General features: G+C 41.5%; 2 protein-coding genes across 3 annotated transcripts in view; both read right to left on the bottom strand.

The window, feature by feature from the left end:
- Positions 1-18,075, bottom strand: part of LOC135705161 (ATPase WRNIP1-like) — a 293,614-nt gene that overhangs the window by 201,546 nt on the left and 73,993 nt on the right. The window lies entirely within an intron of this gene.
- Positions 1-18,075, bottom strand: part of Slmap (Sarcolemma associated protein) — a 95,165-nt gene that overhangs the window by 9,065 nt on the left and 68,025 nt on the right. For both annotated transcript variants that reach the window (XM_065226748.1, XM_065226749.1), the window contains one exon: positions 11,687-12,031. In XM_065226748.1, the coding sequence (XP_065082820.1) occupies positions 11,687-12,028 (342 nt within the window). In that variant the 5' untranslated portion in view covers positions 12,029-12,031. The remainder of the gene's footprint in view (positions 1-11,686; positions 12,032-18,075) is intronic.

The following is an 18,075-nucleotide window of genomic DNA, read 5'->3' as shown; positions in this document are numbered from 1 at the left end:
ATAAAAGCCAAATTACAGAAAGTGTTTTCTAAAGCTAGAGGAAAAATTCAACTCAATGAGCCACTTAATGTATTCAAAACAATTTATTGATCTTTCGAGATATTTTAATAAATCGAATTCTACCACTTTTTATGCTCGATACATCTTAGGATTTCAAAGCCCTAGAATTTATTGAATGACAGAGATTAAGGTCACTGGGCCAAATGCTATCTGGATGAATAGGTTATAAGACAGAATTGTGAAGAATAAGATATTTAATTAAAAAAATGTTTCAGAAGAATGAACTTGATACAAATGAGAATTAGAGCAAATTGATAGTGGTTTCGGATAAAGAAAATTTGTATTCACTCCATTGTCTATACTAACATAAACATTAACCTTTTAGTACTCACGCTGATGTACAAAGTTGAACACAAAAAAAATGTGAAACCTACTGACGTTCGCTCAACGTGAAACTAAACATGGTTCATGAAATTTAATACGCGCGACCAATAAACCAATACCTGGAAAATATAAATTACTGAAAGATTATTTACTAAAAATATAGATTCCCAAGATTATGGAGCTTTGAAATTTGTGTAGAGTCTGAAAATAGAACTTTTCTTCAACATTTGGGATTAATAACAATCTTCGTGATGCAAGATTTCGAGAAAAAATAGTTAAAATGTGAGAGTTTAAAAATTTTCCAAGGTCACAGATTTGAAAAAAAAAAATATTTATTAAATAATCGTGCAGGCATAATTGTCAAGGCTCTGAGACTTGGAAGCATTTTAAGGGTTAAAACAAATCAGGCATAACATTTGATAACGGCACAAACGCATTTGTAAACAAACTTTCTAAGGCCCTTTACACGCGAACCAAAGTACGCCCACGCAAACCAACAACATCATCGGATAGGGGTAACTATCACCTTTAACAAAAAAGCAGAATTCCAGAATTATTCTGACATGAAGTCCTTAGACATTGTTAGAAGAATTTGGAGGGATTTCTGTGGAGAAGATTGCAAGTTCTAAATTAAATTATCTAATCTAAATATTGAAGAATACCAAGAGACAGACACAGAGTTCGAAGAGTGTTCCGGCGATTATTTCAACCCTAGTGTAAAAGATTCATCAAAGAGCTCCAACGAAATTTATTGCAAAAAAATGCTAATTCTTTAAAATACTCCAAGGAGTTTCTAAATAATTCCAAATTTCGAAAGATTTATGCTGTTTTTAGAGTTAAAAGAAAATTTTGAAAACGATTTAAATGAAATCAAAGTCTCCGAATAGGTTTAAGGAAATTCCAAACAATTTCTTAGCAGGGGTTTCAAGGAAATTCCAAAAAGAATTCAACGGTAATTATTAAGCAGAGTGTTTTCTGGTTAATTTTAGAAGAATTCTATAATTTTAATCAGAGCAGAATTCAAGTTCATTCTGAAATTCATATCATGAGAATTTTGAATAAAATTAAAACGCGGGAAAAGAATAGTTCACCCAACAAACAATTTGAGTTGATTAACAGCTGAATAAGCAATTTTTAGCTAAAGAAGCTTATTTTTGCCTGAATAAGCTCTTATTAAACATTCAATGTTTGTTAGGCAGTTTCAGTTTTTACAAATATTTGTTAAGTCCAGCATCTTCAATATTTTGCATGCACTTTACATCTAAAATTGAATCGGATAAATTATTTTGAAATATTGCTGAGTGATTAAATTCTAAAAAAAAATAAGACGGGAATCTGAAGAAAATTATGCAGCAAACAGAGAAAGACATTCATTCGGTAAAAAATAACTCTATTTTAATGGTTTATTTTGAAATTCTGTTGTGAAAATGTATTCCTATGGTGTGGTTAACTTATTTTTCCCGTTTCTCTCACCGAATTCCCGGGTTTTTCCCGGTTTTCCCGGTTACTTTTCAACTTCCCGGATATTTCCCGGTATTCCCGGTTTTCCCGGTTCGCTGGCCACCCTGGTTATGCGAAGAATTTCAACATGGGACAATTAGGCTTGATGTTGTTTTTATACAAACCCAGAACAAACAATATGTTTTTTATATTTTCAATCCAAAATCTACCTAAAAAGTACTGTTTTATGAACAAAAGTGAAAAACGCCCAAAAGTGACATGGGACAGATATGCGTAGAACGGCAGTATAGTACACTAGCGCTAGCAAATCAGCAGCAGTGTAAACATCACACAATCTCATGAATATTATGAGGCCGATAAATTGCATATGAAAAATCATATAAAATTAATGTGAACGCATAAATGTTATGTGAAATTCAGATGAATTCCATTAATTTTGATTATGCATAAAAGTCATGTGTGTTTCCAATGAAAGCTACATGAAAACTATTTTCGGTGTAGTACCATCTCAACCAACTAGCACGAATTTTAGTTGCTTCTGAAATATCATGCTGGTAGATGCTGACGCCCTGTTTACATTATGCTGAGGAACAATTGGGAATCGTGCCAATTAGTTGAGCTAGTGAACTAGCATATATGTAAACACCCCATATGAAGTGTTTACACTTGTGCTGATGAGCTAGCGCTAGTTTACTATAACTGTACTAAAATGTAAATTTTGTAACATTTGAAATTCGTACTAGTTGGTTGAGCTTGTTGAGCTAGTGAACCAGCGAATATGTAAACACCCCAATAATGGGGTCGGTTGGTTGAGCTGGTTGGACAAGTTGGCAGTGCTGAACCAGCATATATGTAAACACTCCATAAGAGATCGAAATCATTAGCGGAGCAGATTATTTGGAAGACAAAACGACCAAAAGACATGAGGCTAATAGGTCATCAAGCTGATTGAGCCAAAAGCTGATCCATTCAATCAAAATTGCAAAAGATTAAATTTAAATATTTGAAATTAAACGACATTCGATACCGAGAAAAGAAACATTTTTTCCCCTTTATCAACGAGATTTTCAGCCCTAGGCTGGTTCATCTCTAAACCTCCAGAGGGGAGGCTCTCAAAAAGGTAGGGATGGAAGTTCCAGATGGGAACTCCTCAAATCATATTTTTAAACAGAGTTTTTTGTTTTGTTCCTGTCGGGTTTCTGATTCCGGTTGGTCCGTTTACGTTGCGTTAGGTCTGGTGTATAAAGGGTTTGTGTTCGTTCGGGTCGTGGTGATATTTTCGTTCCTTAGCTTTCCTTGTTCGTTGCGGTTGGTCATGATAGGCATTTTAAGTGTTATATCTGGTTGAAGAGTCTGGATTCACGTAAAAAGGCGAGTAGGCCCCTATTCTTGTTGGCTCATTACCTAGAGCATCGCGGATATTCTCGGGAATGTCGTAGCATGTTCTAGCTCCTTCATACTTTGGACAATGACAAATGAAGCGTTCCACAATTTGCGGCTTGAGGCATAGATCTCATATCCTTCTAAAAGGCCCATCTCGGAGATGTTTGTTTGGCCAGTTCGGAGACAGAATATCAAGACCTGCTCCCGGTGCAGTGATGGATCGTCCCATCTAGTAATGTTCTCTTTTAATTTTCGAATAGCTGGTGTTCTAGCTGCTATCCAGTCGCGGCTCCAGGAATCCTCAATAATTTTGGTTAACCATTTTTTTAGATCAGGTCCTCTCGCGTATATTAGGCCATGTGCCGACCAGAGGCTGCTAGATGGTCCGCCTCTACATTCCCCCGAACACCACAGTGTCCTGGGCTCCAGACGAATGTTGTGTTATTTAATGCATGTTCCTGGATCGCCTGGATCCAGGGGTGTCTACTCGTTTCGGACTCCAGAGCAGCAACCACGCTGGCGGAGTCGGTGAAGATGGCTATCGGTCGTTCATCGGAGGTGGTGGCAGCGATGAAAGCCGCGGCGGCTTCGGCGGAGAATATCGAACACTGGTCTGGCAGTCGCTGAGATTGGGACCACAGATCCCGATCCCCATCTTCCCCTGGGCGACCGAGTCATCTGTGTATCTAATTGAGTATCCTTCGTATTTTCGTTTTTGAAGGTCTAGGACCGTTTGTGCTACTGCTAAAAGGTTGGAACCTGCTTTAAACTTATTTTTGATTGTAGGATCGGTTTGAATTTTTGGCAGGCTCCACATCAGTGGACCCTGGACACCGGTGGGAGTACTTGGTTGGATGATTCTCTGAGGAGTTGGTTAGCCTCCTGCTACCGGGCGTGTTTTCACAGTGGCTGATGGCAGATTGTTTTGGTTATGTACCTGTTGAAGGGGAGCACTCCGCTCTCGATACAGGCAGCTACTCCAGGGGTACCTGGGAGGAGGCACGGTGATAATCGTAAGGTAGACAGGCGCAAGTTTTTCCACTAGCAGGGGCATTGCGAGGTAGGTTGCTTCAATCCCGTATGTTAGGCTTGAGTTTATGATAGCTTTTGCGACGTTCAGACGGGTCTACTGGTTGACATTTGGGTGGCGCCCAGCCAGAGTTTTCAGCAGGTTGATTCGCTGTTTACAACTGCTTTTAACCTCGTTGAAGTGCGGGCCGAATGTGAGGTGACGGTCGAAGCAGACTCCGAGGATTCTAATGGTTTTATGGAATGGTGAATTGGTGCTCAGGACCTTGTGATTGGTCGAGCATACGTGTGTATATCCGCTTTTGCTTGCGGAGAGCTGAAATCCGGCTGACGAAGCCCAGGTTGATACGTAGGCGGTGGCTTGTATAAGCTTTCTTCGCAATGCTCTGACTGTTGCTCGGACCACCATGAGAACGATATCATCAGCATATACAAATATAAGGACTCCTTTCGGCAACCGCGAGAAGACACCGTTCATTCTTATGAGAAATAGGTGTAACCGCAATTACCGATCCCTGGGGTACCCCGGTTTCCTCGTTGAAGGTCTTGGAGTGGCATTTTCCAAGGGTAACTTGGAAGGTACGGTGTGACAGAAAGTTTTGTATTAATTTCAGAATATTAAGTCCCCATTTCTTGAGCTGTTCTAACACCACCCCCGGCATCCAAGCACGGTTGTATGCCTTAGATATATCCAGGGTGGCCAGCTCGACGTGGTGATTTTTGGCGAATGCGTTCTGAAGTGCTTCACTTAGGGTCCCACAGTAGGTGTTGGTCCCATGTCCCGGTCTGAAGGCATGTTGTCGGCGATCGAGTAACCTTGCATCTTCCAGAAAATCCATGCGCCTTCGGTTCAGAAAAGAAACATGTTCAACGTTCTTCTTCTAGGCTTTTTACGCTTCTGTAGCGAGTGTTTTGCCGGTACTCAATTTAGTGTTGTAGATGCACTTCCACAGTCGAGTATTAGTACAAGACACTGAAGAAGCCTGCACATTGTAGGCGAATACGCGTATCTGTCAAGGATAAGCAAATAAGGTAGTGGAATGGAAATTAATAATCCTTCTCTCTCTTTTTATACTTCCACAATTATTAATTGAGAGCTTTCTATATCAATCAATGCATAAATGTGTATATTATGTGGCAGGTAAAATGGCCCAAGAAAGTCGAAAAACTTTCCAAAAATTTCTACCGGACCGGAAATCGAACCGTCTCCGGCTTCCGGTGTAAACTAACGATTTTAAATTGGCTCACTACTAGACTAGCCTATTGGTCTCAAGCAAACGATTAACGTATCCCATTCTAATCGAAATTCTAGTACCACGCAATGTTTGTTTTGATTCGCTATGAAAGTTTGACAGATAAAATGAGGGGTTATTGGTTTTTCCTATGTTTCGAGGGGTGAATCGATTAGCTTGGGACCGAAGAGAGTACCAGAGCTGAGCCAAAAAGTTGAGCACGTTATTTCGGGACCTTCTAGTCTTAGAGTTACCTCTATGGTAAAACCGTGCCTATCTGAGGCCAAAAATCTCATTACGCTGAACCATGTGTTTAAGGCGGTTTATTTCCAGTGGAAGAGTACACTCACATTTTAAGGATGTACAAGGCCTATACGGATGGACTGACGGTGAAATTATTGTGGTTTCATCCAGAAGCGTTCGTTCCAGACTTACGTTCGACGCCACAAATAGAAAGTGAACGGCAAGTATCGGGGTGCTGCTTGTGACCAAACGTGTGGTTCCAGCTTACTGCCGGCACGTCACAAACGGGACCATACGGGTGAAAAGAATTTCTGCTATTGCTCGAAACGTTTCAGTAGGGCTTGCAACCTGTTAACGAACGAATGGAACCATTAATACGAGGATTGCCACAGGAGGTTCCAGGTCAGTGTGACGCTAATGAATCATCAGGAATTGTTCCATATGGGTTGGACTGATTCTCTATCCAGCTTTCCATCCTCGGTAATGGCGGCCTGTTTCACTTCACTGTGCTTTTTGACACTATCTGGATGTTCGGATTTTGACCCCTCCCTTTCCCTCTCCCAGGAACAGAAGAAAATGGAACAACATATGCCCTCCAGTTAGTGTCAAAGAGCACAGTAAAGGATACATTTATTCATGCAAACAGGCCGCCATTACCGAGCATGGAAAGCTGGATAAGAGATGTTCAGAGGATCGCATAGACTGTCGATCAGCTGATCCACATTGCACGATTGTGCAACTGCCTCTGTATGGTCGGGATCGAATTTGTTGTCCGGTACCACAAGATCTAATGAATTCATTTTCAAATTTATAGGACAGTTAGGACCAATGTCCGTAGCCTGTCATGTCATTTAGAGAGCTGGTGGTAATAACCGGTGTCTATAAGGAAGTCGAGAAGCGATCTTTCCCAGTCTGGGTCATTGGATAATGCATCTCTGATGCTGGAATCGATACCGTATTGGTCTCGGATATGTATGGACAATTTATTATGAGATGCTCAACTGACATTTTGACCAGAAATTGTTTCATTGGCTTTGACGAACGATTCCAACATTCCATTTTTATTTAAATTAAATATACGCACTACAAAATGCGGTTGATTTCGAATTGTCGATAATAGAACAGCTGGTCAACACGCAGTTCAAATGCTGTCGAACAAAAAAGGGGTTGCGAAAATAGTCACACGCACCCGAGTAGTTTGGAGCGTTGTAAAAACGCTTTCAAACTGGTTTGAACAATTGGGGTTATTCCGAGAGACGAAGTGATTTTTGTCACTAGTGAAGTGAAAAAAAGTCACGTCGTGGTGACGTGACTCTCCATTTGATTTGCGCAGAGAGTCACGCATGCTTGGCATGCACAGTTGTACACACCAACTGCTCATTTGGAAATAACTTTTCACTCAGATGTTGAAATTTATTTGTCTTTAAAGTAATTGATAGATTAGGCTCATAGTTTACTATAGATATGCGAAGATTAGGTAAAGCTTAACATTTGAATCAACACTAATCAATTTAACACTTAAATTCCGAGATATGTAGATTGACGAGAATACGTAAATTCCCCTACCTGACTTGTAAAGGTTTTGTGTCCTGGAACAGTCTGTTCCAGTTAGTATTTGGTCGCTTCTTATTAATTACTGTAGTTGTCGTAGCGAAGATCAACCGCCACAACACTGAGCGCGTTGCCGAGAGGGCGGCACGCCGTGTGAATGCGCAAGTTTAAGGTTTGAAGACGGCGTTTTGATCTGCAAGGATTATTTATTCAGTGGTGAAAATTTCTTCAGGATTCATACAAAGTTATCGAATATGGAACGCGAGAAACGTGAACAAATTATGCACACTCACGTCAAAATCACGATGAAACATTGGACAAAATCCGGATAAAAATTTACCTCCGGGTAAGTTCAAATTTGTCTTTACGGATAAATTCGGTCGCAAGTTACTGATTTGGCAAGGCATCTACAGTTTTGAAAAGAAAACAAATATTTTCATCACTGGAGCGACTTTGAATGGATAACTTTACAAAGAGGAATGTCTTTCTCTCTCTCTCTATCTGCAGTGCTGTTAATTTTCATATCATTCGATTGAAGATGAACCATACATACATACATTTATTTGTACAACATCACATTTAAGATAAGACATAATCAACAATAGTACGCCACAATACTCGGTTTGCGGCTGCCGCTCTCCATCCTCGGTCATGCCCAAATGCTCGCTAGATCGCGCTCTACCTGGTCCGCCCATCGTGCTCTCTGCGCTCCACGCCTTCTTGTGCCAACCGGATCAGTAGCGAACACCAACTTTGCAGAGTTGTTGTCCGGCATTCTTGCAACATGCCCTGCCCACCGCATCCTTCCGGCTTTGACCACCTTCTGGATGCTGGGTTCGCCGTAGAGTGCAGCGAGCTCGTGGTTCATTCTTCGCCGCCACTCACCGTTCTCCTGCACACCGCCGAAGATCGTCCTTAGCACACGTCGCTCGAAAACTCCGAGTGCTTGCAGGTCCTCCTCGAGCATAGTCCATGTCTCGTTTCCATAGAGGACCACCGGTCTTATTAGCGTTCTGTACATGGACCATTTGGTGCGGGGGTGAATCTTTTTTGACCGTAGTTTCTTCTGCAGCCCGTAGCAGGCACGACTTCCACTGATGATGCGCCTTCGTGTTTCACGACTCACATTGTTGTCAGCCGTCATTAAGGATCCAAGGTAAACGAATTCCTCCACTACCTCGAAAGTATCCCCGTCTATCGTGACATTACTTCCTAGACGAATCCTGTCATGTTCGGTTCCGCCTACTAGCATGTACTTTGTTTTTGACGTACTCACCACCAGTCAGACCTTTGCTGCTTCGTGTTTCAGGCGGGTGTATGGTTCTGCCACCGTTCCAAATGTTCTTGCGATAATGTCCATGTCGTCCGCAAAGCACACAAATTGACCGGATTTCGTGAAAATCGTACCCCGGCTGTTGAACCCGGCTCGTCGCATTACACCTTCTAGAGCAATGTTGAAGAGTAGGCATGAGAGTCCGTCACCTTGTCGCAGTCCTTGGCGAGATTCGAATGAACTGGATAGTTCACCCGAAACCCTTACGCAGTTTTGCACACCGTCCATCGTTGCTTTGATCAGTCTGATCAGCTTCCCAGGAAAGCCGTTCTCGTCCATGATTTTCCATAGCTCTGTGCGGTCGATACTGTCGTATGCCGCCTTAAAGTCGATGAACAAATGATGCGTTGGGACCTGGTATTCACGGCATTTCTGGATGATTTGCCGTACGGTGAAGATCTGGTCCGTTGTCGGTCGACCGTCAATGAAGCCGGCTTGATAACTTCCCACGAACTCGGTCATTTTAGGTGATAGACGACGGAAGATGATCTGGGATAGCACTTTGTAGGCGGCATTCAAAATAGTGATCGCTCTGAAGTTCTCACATTCCAAATGGTCGCCTTTCTTGTGAATGGGGCAAATTACCCCCCCCCCCCCTTCCACTCCTCCGATAGTTGTTCTGTTTCCCAGATCCTGACTATCATCCGGTGCAGGCAGGTGGCCAACTTTTCTGGGCCCATCTTGATGAGTTCGGCTGCGATACCATCCTTACCAGCTGCTTTGTTGTTTTTGAGCTGCTGAATGGAGTCCTTAACTTCCCTCAGCGTGGGAGTTGGGTCAGTTCTGTCCTCTGCTGCACTGACGTAGTCGTTTCTTCCATTGCGCTGGTCTCCCGTGCCTACGTTCTCCTCGCCATTCAGGTGCGCATCGAAGTGCTGCTTCCACCTTTCAATCACCTCACGTCCGTCCGTCAAGAGGCTCCCGTCCTTATCCTTGCACATTTCGGCTCGCGGCACGAAGCCGTTGCGGGATGCGTTGAGCTTCTGGTAGAACTTCCATGTTTCTTGGGAACGGCACAGCTGTTCCATTTCCTCGCACTACGCTTCTTCCAGGCGGCGTTTTTTCTCCAGAAAGATGCGGGTCTGCTGTTTCCGCTTCTGTTTATACCGTTCCACGTTCTGTCGGGTTCCATGCTGCAGCATTACCGCCCGCGCTGCGTTCTTCTCCTCCAAAATCGCTCTGCACTCCTCGTCGAACCATTCATTCCGTCGACTTCTTTCCACGTACCCGATGGTGCTCTCGGCTGCGTCGGTGATGGCTGCTTTTACTGTACTCCAGCAGTCCTCTAGGGAGGGCACATCGAGCTCGCCCTCCTCTGGCAACGCTGCCTCGAGATTCTGCACGTATGCTAAGGCGACATCCGGTTGCTTCAGTCGCTCTAGGTTGTACAGTGGCGGGCGTCGGTACCGTACATTGTTGATGACGGAAAGTTTTGGGCGCAGGTAGTGGTCAGGTAGTGGTCAGAGTCGATGTTAGCGCCACGATAGGTCCTGACGTCGATAATGTCGGAGAAGTGCCAATGAACCAATACAATCATTCAATCAATTCTGCGAAAACGAATACTCACATGACCATAATTTGAAGAGCCCCTTTCTCATTCGAAGCTCATCGTCACTGTCAATTGAGTCACTCACTATCATTTGATATATACGGCAGTGGAATATGGAAGAAACCCAGAAAAATGGGCCCGAACAGACAAGTCGACCCGATTTCAGATCAATGGAAGGTAAATTTAAGGTCGATATCAACCCAATGTCGTGCTGTTGTCTGGTCAATTTTGGGTTTATGTCGGGTCAACATCGGGTTAGGGTTTGGTAGAAGTCAGGTTGGTGTCGGGTTGGCTTAACTTTTACGTCGGAATGTCGACCAGAGCTCCGTTTATGTGTAGGTTACCGTCAATTGAATGATATCAGGCGTTTCTCAAATCAAAATGATCCATGCCTTCGTCAAATGACTAAGCAACTGATACCATACATTCGAAGGAGGTCCCCGTTGATAGCGGATAGCTGCTTTTATCATTTTCATCAAAAATGTTCAACTGATTTTGAGAATTTACAGCACTGGTCTCTAGAAGAGAATTTCGCCATTTATTCAGTCACACGAAGGTCTCGTAAAGTTCTGGCCCGACTTAGCAAACTGCCATTGCAGCAGGGATGTCACTGAATGGTATAAGCTGAATAATGTCGATTTTATTGAAAAAATATCAATCCACCAAATTGTCCAGATTTTCGTGACATTGAAAAATTTTTGGCCAATTATTAAGCGTAAATTGAAGAAATGTAGCAAATCAATCAAAACACCATCTTATTTGGACAAGTGATGGAAAAAGTTGGCAGTACGAAAAGTTCAAAAATTCATCCGAAAAGCTGACGAATAATTATTCTTGTATTTTTCCCTTAAAGCTAAATAAAAAATCTACAATCTGAAACCCTGTGTGATTTTGTAAGTTATTTCCTCTTGGTTTTTTTCTGCCGCCAAATTCTAAATGGAACAGACTTTAGGACTTGATAAAACAAATTAAGATTCAGCATAAGAATCCTGTGTTTGACCAAAATTCATGGAACTCAGAAACTCAGGGGGACTGACAAAGTGCAATTAAAACAAAAACTACAGTTTGCAATTGCAGAATGAATACATTTCTGAATCATAAGTTGAATTTTGAAAAATCCTGGACCATCTGAGAAGTACCTATTTGACAGTGCAGAAGAGACACAGCAGAGCATAACAAATCTACGCTTATAGCCCCGTTAAGATGACGTTCTTTTTCTGAGCCCTTTTTTGGCACGGAGATCCTTGATCGTAGTAGCAAAATAGCAACTGATAAATGCTATTAAATACTATTTTTACGGCAACAATCTATAAATAGATTGGATAATTTTAAAACCATTCATCCATTCAATTTTCGTTCAAATTAAATCCGATCCCTTTACAACTCGAGCAATTGAGATTGTGTTTGGTACATGTATCGAGTACTCGTACAATCCCTCTATCTTCCACCCTCGATAGTCTCTTATAGGAAAACCGAGTCAGGCTAATTAGAGGCATTCCAACGCCTTCTGATGATACTCACGTTGAACGGATGTGAATTCTGCCGGCAGATGAGCACCGCCTTTGCTAGCCCCGGCAGGCCGTTGTTGTTGTTGCTGTTGTTGTTATTGTTGTTTATGCTGACGCCGTTGCCGTTGTTGCCGAGATTGATACTGTTATTGATCAGCAGTGAGTTGTTGTTATTGTTGTTCAGCTGTTGGTTCTGCTGCTGCTGCTGTTGCTGTAGTTGCTGTGACTGTACCAGCGTGTCGCGGGTCAGTGTCGTCGTCGAAGAATTGTTGTTGCTCACTACAGGAGTTTGCATTCTTACTCCTGGCGCTTTCAGGATGGATAAATACTCATATCTATTATTTATAATCACCATGACCTGTGTGGGGGGAGAAGATAATAGAAAGTTGATTAGAAAGGTGCCTGGTGTCTATTAATTAATGCAAGTGTCGACAGATAGTGCGAAGACCATGGTGAAGATCAATTTACCTCTCGAGGAAACACTACAAAACACAGAAACAGGTAAGGAAGCTTCGCAAGATTCGATCCAGTTCAGTTGCCACAAACTGCTGCTCATGGTAACCGAACCCAAACACCTGAAGCGGAGTGATTGCATACAGACGGTTTACAAGGTGTACACAGCAATAACTGGTCGTTGTAGATCATTCATTTTGCATAAAATCTCTTAGGCCTTAAGATTAATTAGCAGAATGTTTACATTTGCACTCTAAATACTAGCACTTGTCATTAATACAAAATACAAAAGTAGCAATTGAAACCCACATTTTGCTGTGCACACTCCGCTCACCCTTTTCGTCTGTTTACATGTAGTGTTATAGAGCTTCTGCCAAGCATTCCACAGAGCGGGTGGAAGATACATTGATCTACTCGCCAGATCAATTAATTCGCCAGGCCGAAACGTGTTTAATTCAATGTGTAATAATTTTCCGCAAGCCAAATACGAGAGCCAAATAAAATTTTACGACCTATCGAGAGAGCGAGACTCGAGAGTAGGATGTTTTTTAATCAAGCTGGATGGTTGCATTCGAAATTCGAATGTCTTGTTCCGTACGTCGTGGTCGTTGAAACGGACTCAAATGAGAGGGAGAGAAAGAGAAAGAGTTAATACACGCCAACGCCAATAAGCAGGTCGACTGTGAGTAAAAATAAAACAGCGCAAAAATATATAGGCTAGTGGTTACCCACATGATGAAAATGAAAACAACAGGCTACAGACGGAAATGGTTAAAAGCTTTCAATGTTGTTTTGGAACAGGCTGCAACCCAAAATGTCATGACAGGTATTCTGGAATCCATTGCAATAGTCAGGAACTCTACTCTAACGCGTGGTGGTTGCATCAACAAGGCCATAGATGCTTCCCGTCATGTTCAGTTGTTCCGGTAGGTGGAGTGACGTAATCGATACTATCCGAGTAAATACGAAAATTAAACAAATACAAACTATGTTGACGAACATGTAGGTACATCAGCTGGACGACGGTTGCATGTGAGAAGTGGTGAAAGAACGTAGAAAATTGCAGTTCGGTTGCACTCAAAGCAGCGGACTGATATGACTTAAGGTTCAATTTACTTTGATGCTTTTTCGAAAAGTTCAAGAGCAGTTTTTTTCGACGCATTAGTCCAGATTGCAAAATGCTCGCACTATTCGATTCCTTTTGCTATTCTACACAAAATGACGCGAGCTTTTAGCAATCTGAAAGAATGCGTCGAAAAAAACTGCTTTTGAATTTTTCGAAAATGCATCAAAGTAAATTGAACCTTAAACAGAATGAGACAAGGCAAGAGTGCGCTTAATATGGCCGATGAACTTCATTCGAGGCTACAGGTAATTGCAATTAAACAAATTTCCTGTTTTTGATTACATCGTGCTTTACAAATGAATTTTGAACATTTCTAATTAGAGCTGGAATTAGGGCGTAACAGCTTTTGTAAACAATGACTTCTCTCGGTGATTTCTCGAAAGCCATTGCTCTCGCTGGCAAATCGACATTGTTGGGTTGTTTATTTGATTCATTGGGTTGTTGAGGGGTATGGAGGTAAATACATATTCGTAATCTGCATTAAAATGGAACCGAGATCCAAAATTTCAAAAATTTTCAATAAGTGCGATTAAATTAACCAAAAATCACCATTTTAGCGCCCTTCGGTGGAACTTGATATGGGAGCGAACTGTCAACTAATAGATTTAGTGACAAAAATTAAAAATTTAAATCTTGATTTAAAAATTAAGATGACTGTCTATGGGATCGATAAAAATATTATTGTGTTCAATTAAATATAAACAACCCAAACTGCATTGCAGACGTTAGCGACGGTTAGCAATTAACAGCCCTTATCGGACCAAATTGCAATAATCGTGATACGTTCACAAGCAGAGCTGGAAAGCACCTCAGAGCGTAAGCAAAGCAACTTTGTGTATGCATCTCACAACACTCGACAAAGAGTGTGCAGTTCACCCATTTACTTCGCACACTTTTTTCCAACTAATCTGTGAGAAAGCGATCTACACAATGAGAGGTACACTCCGAGTGGCGCAGGCAGCGAATATTATAAAACAAGCGGCATAGCAAAGAAGAATTTTATCTTTTTGCTGTGTTTCCCATTTGCAACCCTACACTGAGTGGCGCTCTTTGGGTCGGAGTCATCGGAGCGATGGCTACACATTGAGCTTTCGTTATTTCTGGGTGTGTGTCTGTCTTCTCTTCTCCGCTACTTTACACTTGCGCAGGGTGAAAAACAAGCCAACTTTGTGTTTACTTGATTCTCACTTTGTATATTTCAGAAAATCAGTACATTGCGCGCATTGAGAGATCAAATGACAGCCCTGATCACAAGGATAAGAATGGTTGATGATTGTAAAAGAAATTATTAAGTTTCACTTACATTGCTTGTTGTAATTTTCCAAATGATAAAATAATTTGATATGTGGTTGCCATGACAATGCTTATCCTGTGTTGTAATGAAATTGGTGCTGTTTTCTTACACAATTTCATCTGTCAATCTAACATATTTTGTAATTTTTTCGCACTTCTATTTTGTGATCTATTGATATGCTGTAAAACTGACAGGCTTTTTGTTCATTGTCGTAAAAAAAACATATTAAATTTTGTCGGGAATGTCGGCCTAAATGCTCTTAATTTGGGCCCCTACATAAATTCAACAATCGACTAAATTTTCAATAGCGATCAAAAATATCCATTAGTACCGTCCCAATGACGCGTTCATCTAGATAAAATTGATAAATAGCAGATTTGTAGCGATGGGCCCAATCTTAGATCCATAGGCCAACATTAGAGCCATTTCCCCTATATATGATTTTCAAAATTCTTCCATAGTAATTCCCATACAAATCAGTGTTCACTCGGCTGTCAACAAAAGCAGGCCACTCTCGATGTGTGCTACGCGATCGTCTGTTTACTCGGCAGCAACCATTGTGTGGTCCTCCTCATTGTTCTTCATCAGCAGTTCTTTCGGTCGATGCGTCGTCGACTTTGGAAAGCAACCGTTTCGTGATGAGTGTGTGAGTGCTGACCACATTTTGCGTCCATTGCTGCAATGGACGCGCTCTGACCCTCGTTGGCGTACAACAATTTGCCATACAATGAAACTACTGGAAGCGACTCCAGTTCTGATGGAGGAGGCTTTTTGGATAGCGGAAGATAAAGTGTTTATTGTGTTGTACCTTTTGACTATAGCTTTAAGGGGAAGCTCACCGCTTCGAAAAAAATAATTACGTTTTGATTTTTCTAAAAATATTGAAAAAAATTATCAAAAATCTAAAAAAATCACATTTTTTCTAATTTTTTAAAGAAAATTCACGTGCAAAAACATGTTTTATAAGTCATTATGGCATAAAGTTGGACTCAAAAAACCACAAAACATCAACTTTTCGGTTTTTCTGAGAGTCCAATTTTTTTCATGATGGGATAGAAAAATTTTTTTTGCATGTAATTTTTGACAAAAATCTAAGCAAGAAACTGATTTTCTTGGATTTTTGATAATTTTTCCCAATATTTTTAGAAAAATAAAAACGTACCGAAAATATTTTTTTTATTTTTGGGCCGGTGAGCTTCCCCTAGTGATGTATTGTATAGTGACCAAGAATCCTCGGCTCTGTTAAGTTAATTCGGTTGAGCCTTATCAAATAAATTAATAAACAAAAAAAAAATCCCATACAAATTTCAAACCATTTGCACGACCTCTAAATGTTCATCAATCTCAACCATTTTTTACATAGGCTTATATTTTGGGGTTATGAATCAAACTGTAGTTGATACTCCGTTACTGATCAGTTACCTGTGAAATTGCACAGAGAACCGACACATACTCTTGATTGGTTCGTGCATTCCATAATTAGTCCTAGATCTAGCTATATTGAGAAACGTATGGGTACGAAGGGTACGTCTGCGGATGTTCGCGTTCAGTTGCCTAAGAAGCTCTGTGCAATCGATATTGGATGTTAGTAAGTCTCTGACCAAACAAGCTTTGGCTACATCTCTCCTAACGATCAGTGAATCAAGATGAATCAACCTGCATCGATCAGCATAGCTGGGAAGATCAGTACAGGTGACGTAATGCGAACTTCCGTTGGACGGCTTGAATTCTGTTTATTCCGGTTTTGATAATACGGCGCCCACACCACACCAGAATACTTGAGCGTTGGAAGCACTAAAGCCTTCACATCCTTGAAATGTTTGCCGAATCGGGCTCATGAGAAGTTCAGTAGTTCTCCAGAAGCAATGCAAGAAAAAAAAAATTGCGGGTGGATTTTGACAGATTTGGACCTTTTTTTTTTTTTTTTTTTTTTTTTAACTCTTTATTTGTTCCAAATTTAAAATAAATTACATTTCTTTTTTAACCTAGGTGCTCCAGTTACTACAGTAACTTACCAGCCTTAATTGTTATGATATATATCTAAGTGTTTTTACATTGTTCCTGTCTTGGCAATTCAGTATTTTAAACAGGTTTTTTAAACCTGCATCAGATTTGGACCTATTTCATACGACCGAAAGGCTGCTAAAATACTGGTCACAAATGCCTAACCAAATCAATTTCCTACGTAAGTGATCAATCTTTGATGTGAAATTCACAAAACTTGCCATACAAAATCCTTATAACTAATTAATTTTAGTAAACAAACTTCTTTCTTGTGTGTCACCTTTGTATAAAGTACCTCGGACGCAGGCAACGTCCTCACGGTCTTTGGGGAGGAAAGGATTATTAGGTTTTACTACACACCAAAGTTGAATTCGCTTTCCAGCAATTTGAATTGCTTAATAATGTCCAGCAAAACGATTTTTTACTGGATACCAGCAACGCTTATAGCGAATTCGTTTATTATTCAGTTCCAACCTGGATCGGGTATCAAGATTGGGTCTACTTGTTTTCTGACAAACGTCAGTTCGCTCGTTTGTTTTTAAAACCTGGCTCAGGTTGAGGTTCGCACTGGCAAAAAGCTCGGTTTCGGTGATGTGTTACGATGAGCTCGGTCAGCTTAGTAGCAGCCGATTCTGCTTACTGAGTAGAATATCATGGGTTCACTCCCAAGCTCTCCACATAACTACTACTACTGTCGCATCGCTTGCTTATAGCGCATCCTGACACATTTCCTTCCCAACCCCCCAACTCCGTGGCGTCTATGGGTGCGTCGGAGAGTCGCTGGCCTTCCATTAAAGGGTGTCCACGATGAAATTGCCACACACAAAATTGATTCGCAAAATTCGAGTTTTCATCCGATTGCCATCAAATTTTCAGGGATTGAGAAATAACTATTAAACTTCATTTTACCATTTTACTCGTATTTTATTTACAGTCCATACGGAAATGCCCGCACCTTGGCCTTAACCCCGGCCATAAGATTCTGCACAACCTGTGAATCAACCGTTTTTTGCATGTAAACCCATACTTTCTTCAGTTCCTCGACTGTCTTCACTACCTTAGGTCGTTTAAGAAGGTGCTGCTTCATAATCGCCCAGTACTTCTGGGAGGGTTGAACATTTTCGGCACGAAATTGACCTTATTGTCCGCATACCACTTCAGCACGTCCTTGGAGTAGTGGCATGAGGCCAAATCCGGCCAGAAGATTGTTGGGACGTTGTGGGCCTTCAGGAGAGGAAGCAGCCGCTTCTGGAGGCACTCTTTTAAATATGTACACCTGTCCGTTCATCGTGTCCTGGGTCACGAAAGGTGCACTCCGCTTCCCGCACGTGCAGATGGCTTGCCAAACCAGGAATTTCTTCGCAAATTTGGACATCTTCTGAGTGCGGACATGCTCCGGAACGCTGAACTTATCCTTGGCCGTGAAAAACAGGTTGCCGGGGATCTGTTTGAAGTCGGCCTTCACATATGTTTCGTCGTCCATGATGCAGCATTCAACTTTCGTCAGCATGTTGAGGTACAACTT

Source organism: Ochlerotatus camptorhynchus, unplaced genomic scaffold, assembly GCF_037179485.1.
Source record: "Ochlerotatus camptorhynchus isolate MF236.1 unplaced genomic scaffold, CSIRO-AGI_Acam_v1.1 ptg000259l, whole genome shotgun sequence".
Classification (NCBI taxonomy): Eukaryota; Metazoa; Arthropoda; class Insecta; order Diptera; family Culicidae; genus Ochlerotatus; species Ochlerotatus camptorhynchus.
This window is presented reverse-complemented; position numbering and strand designations above follow the sequence as displayed.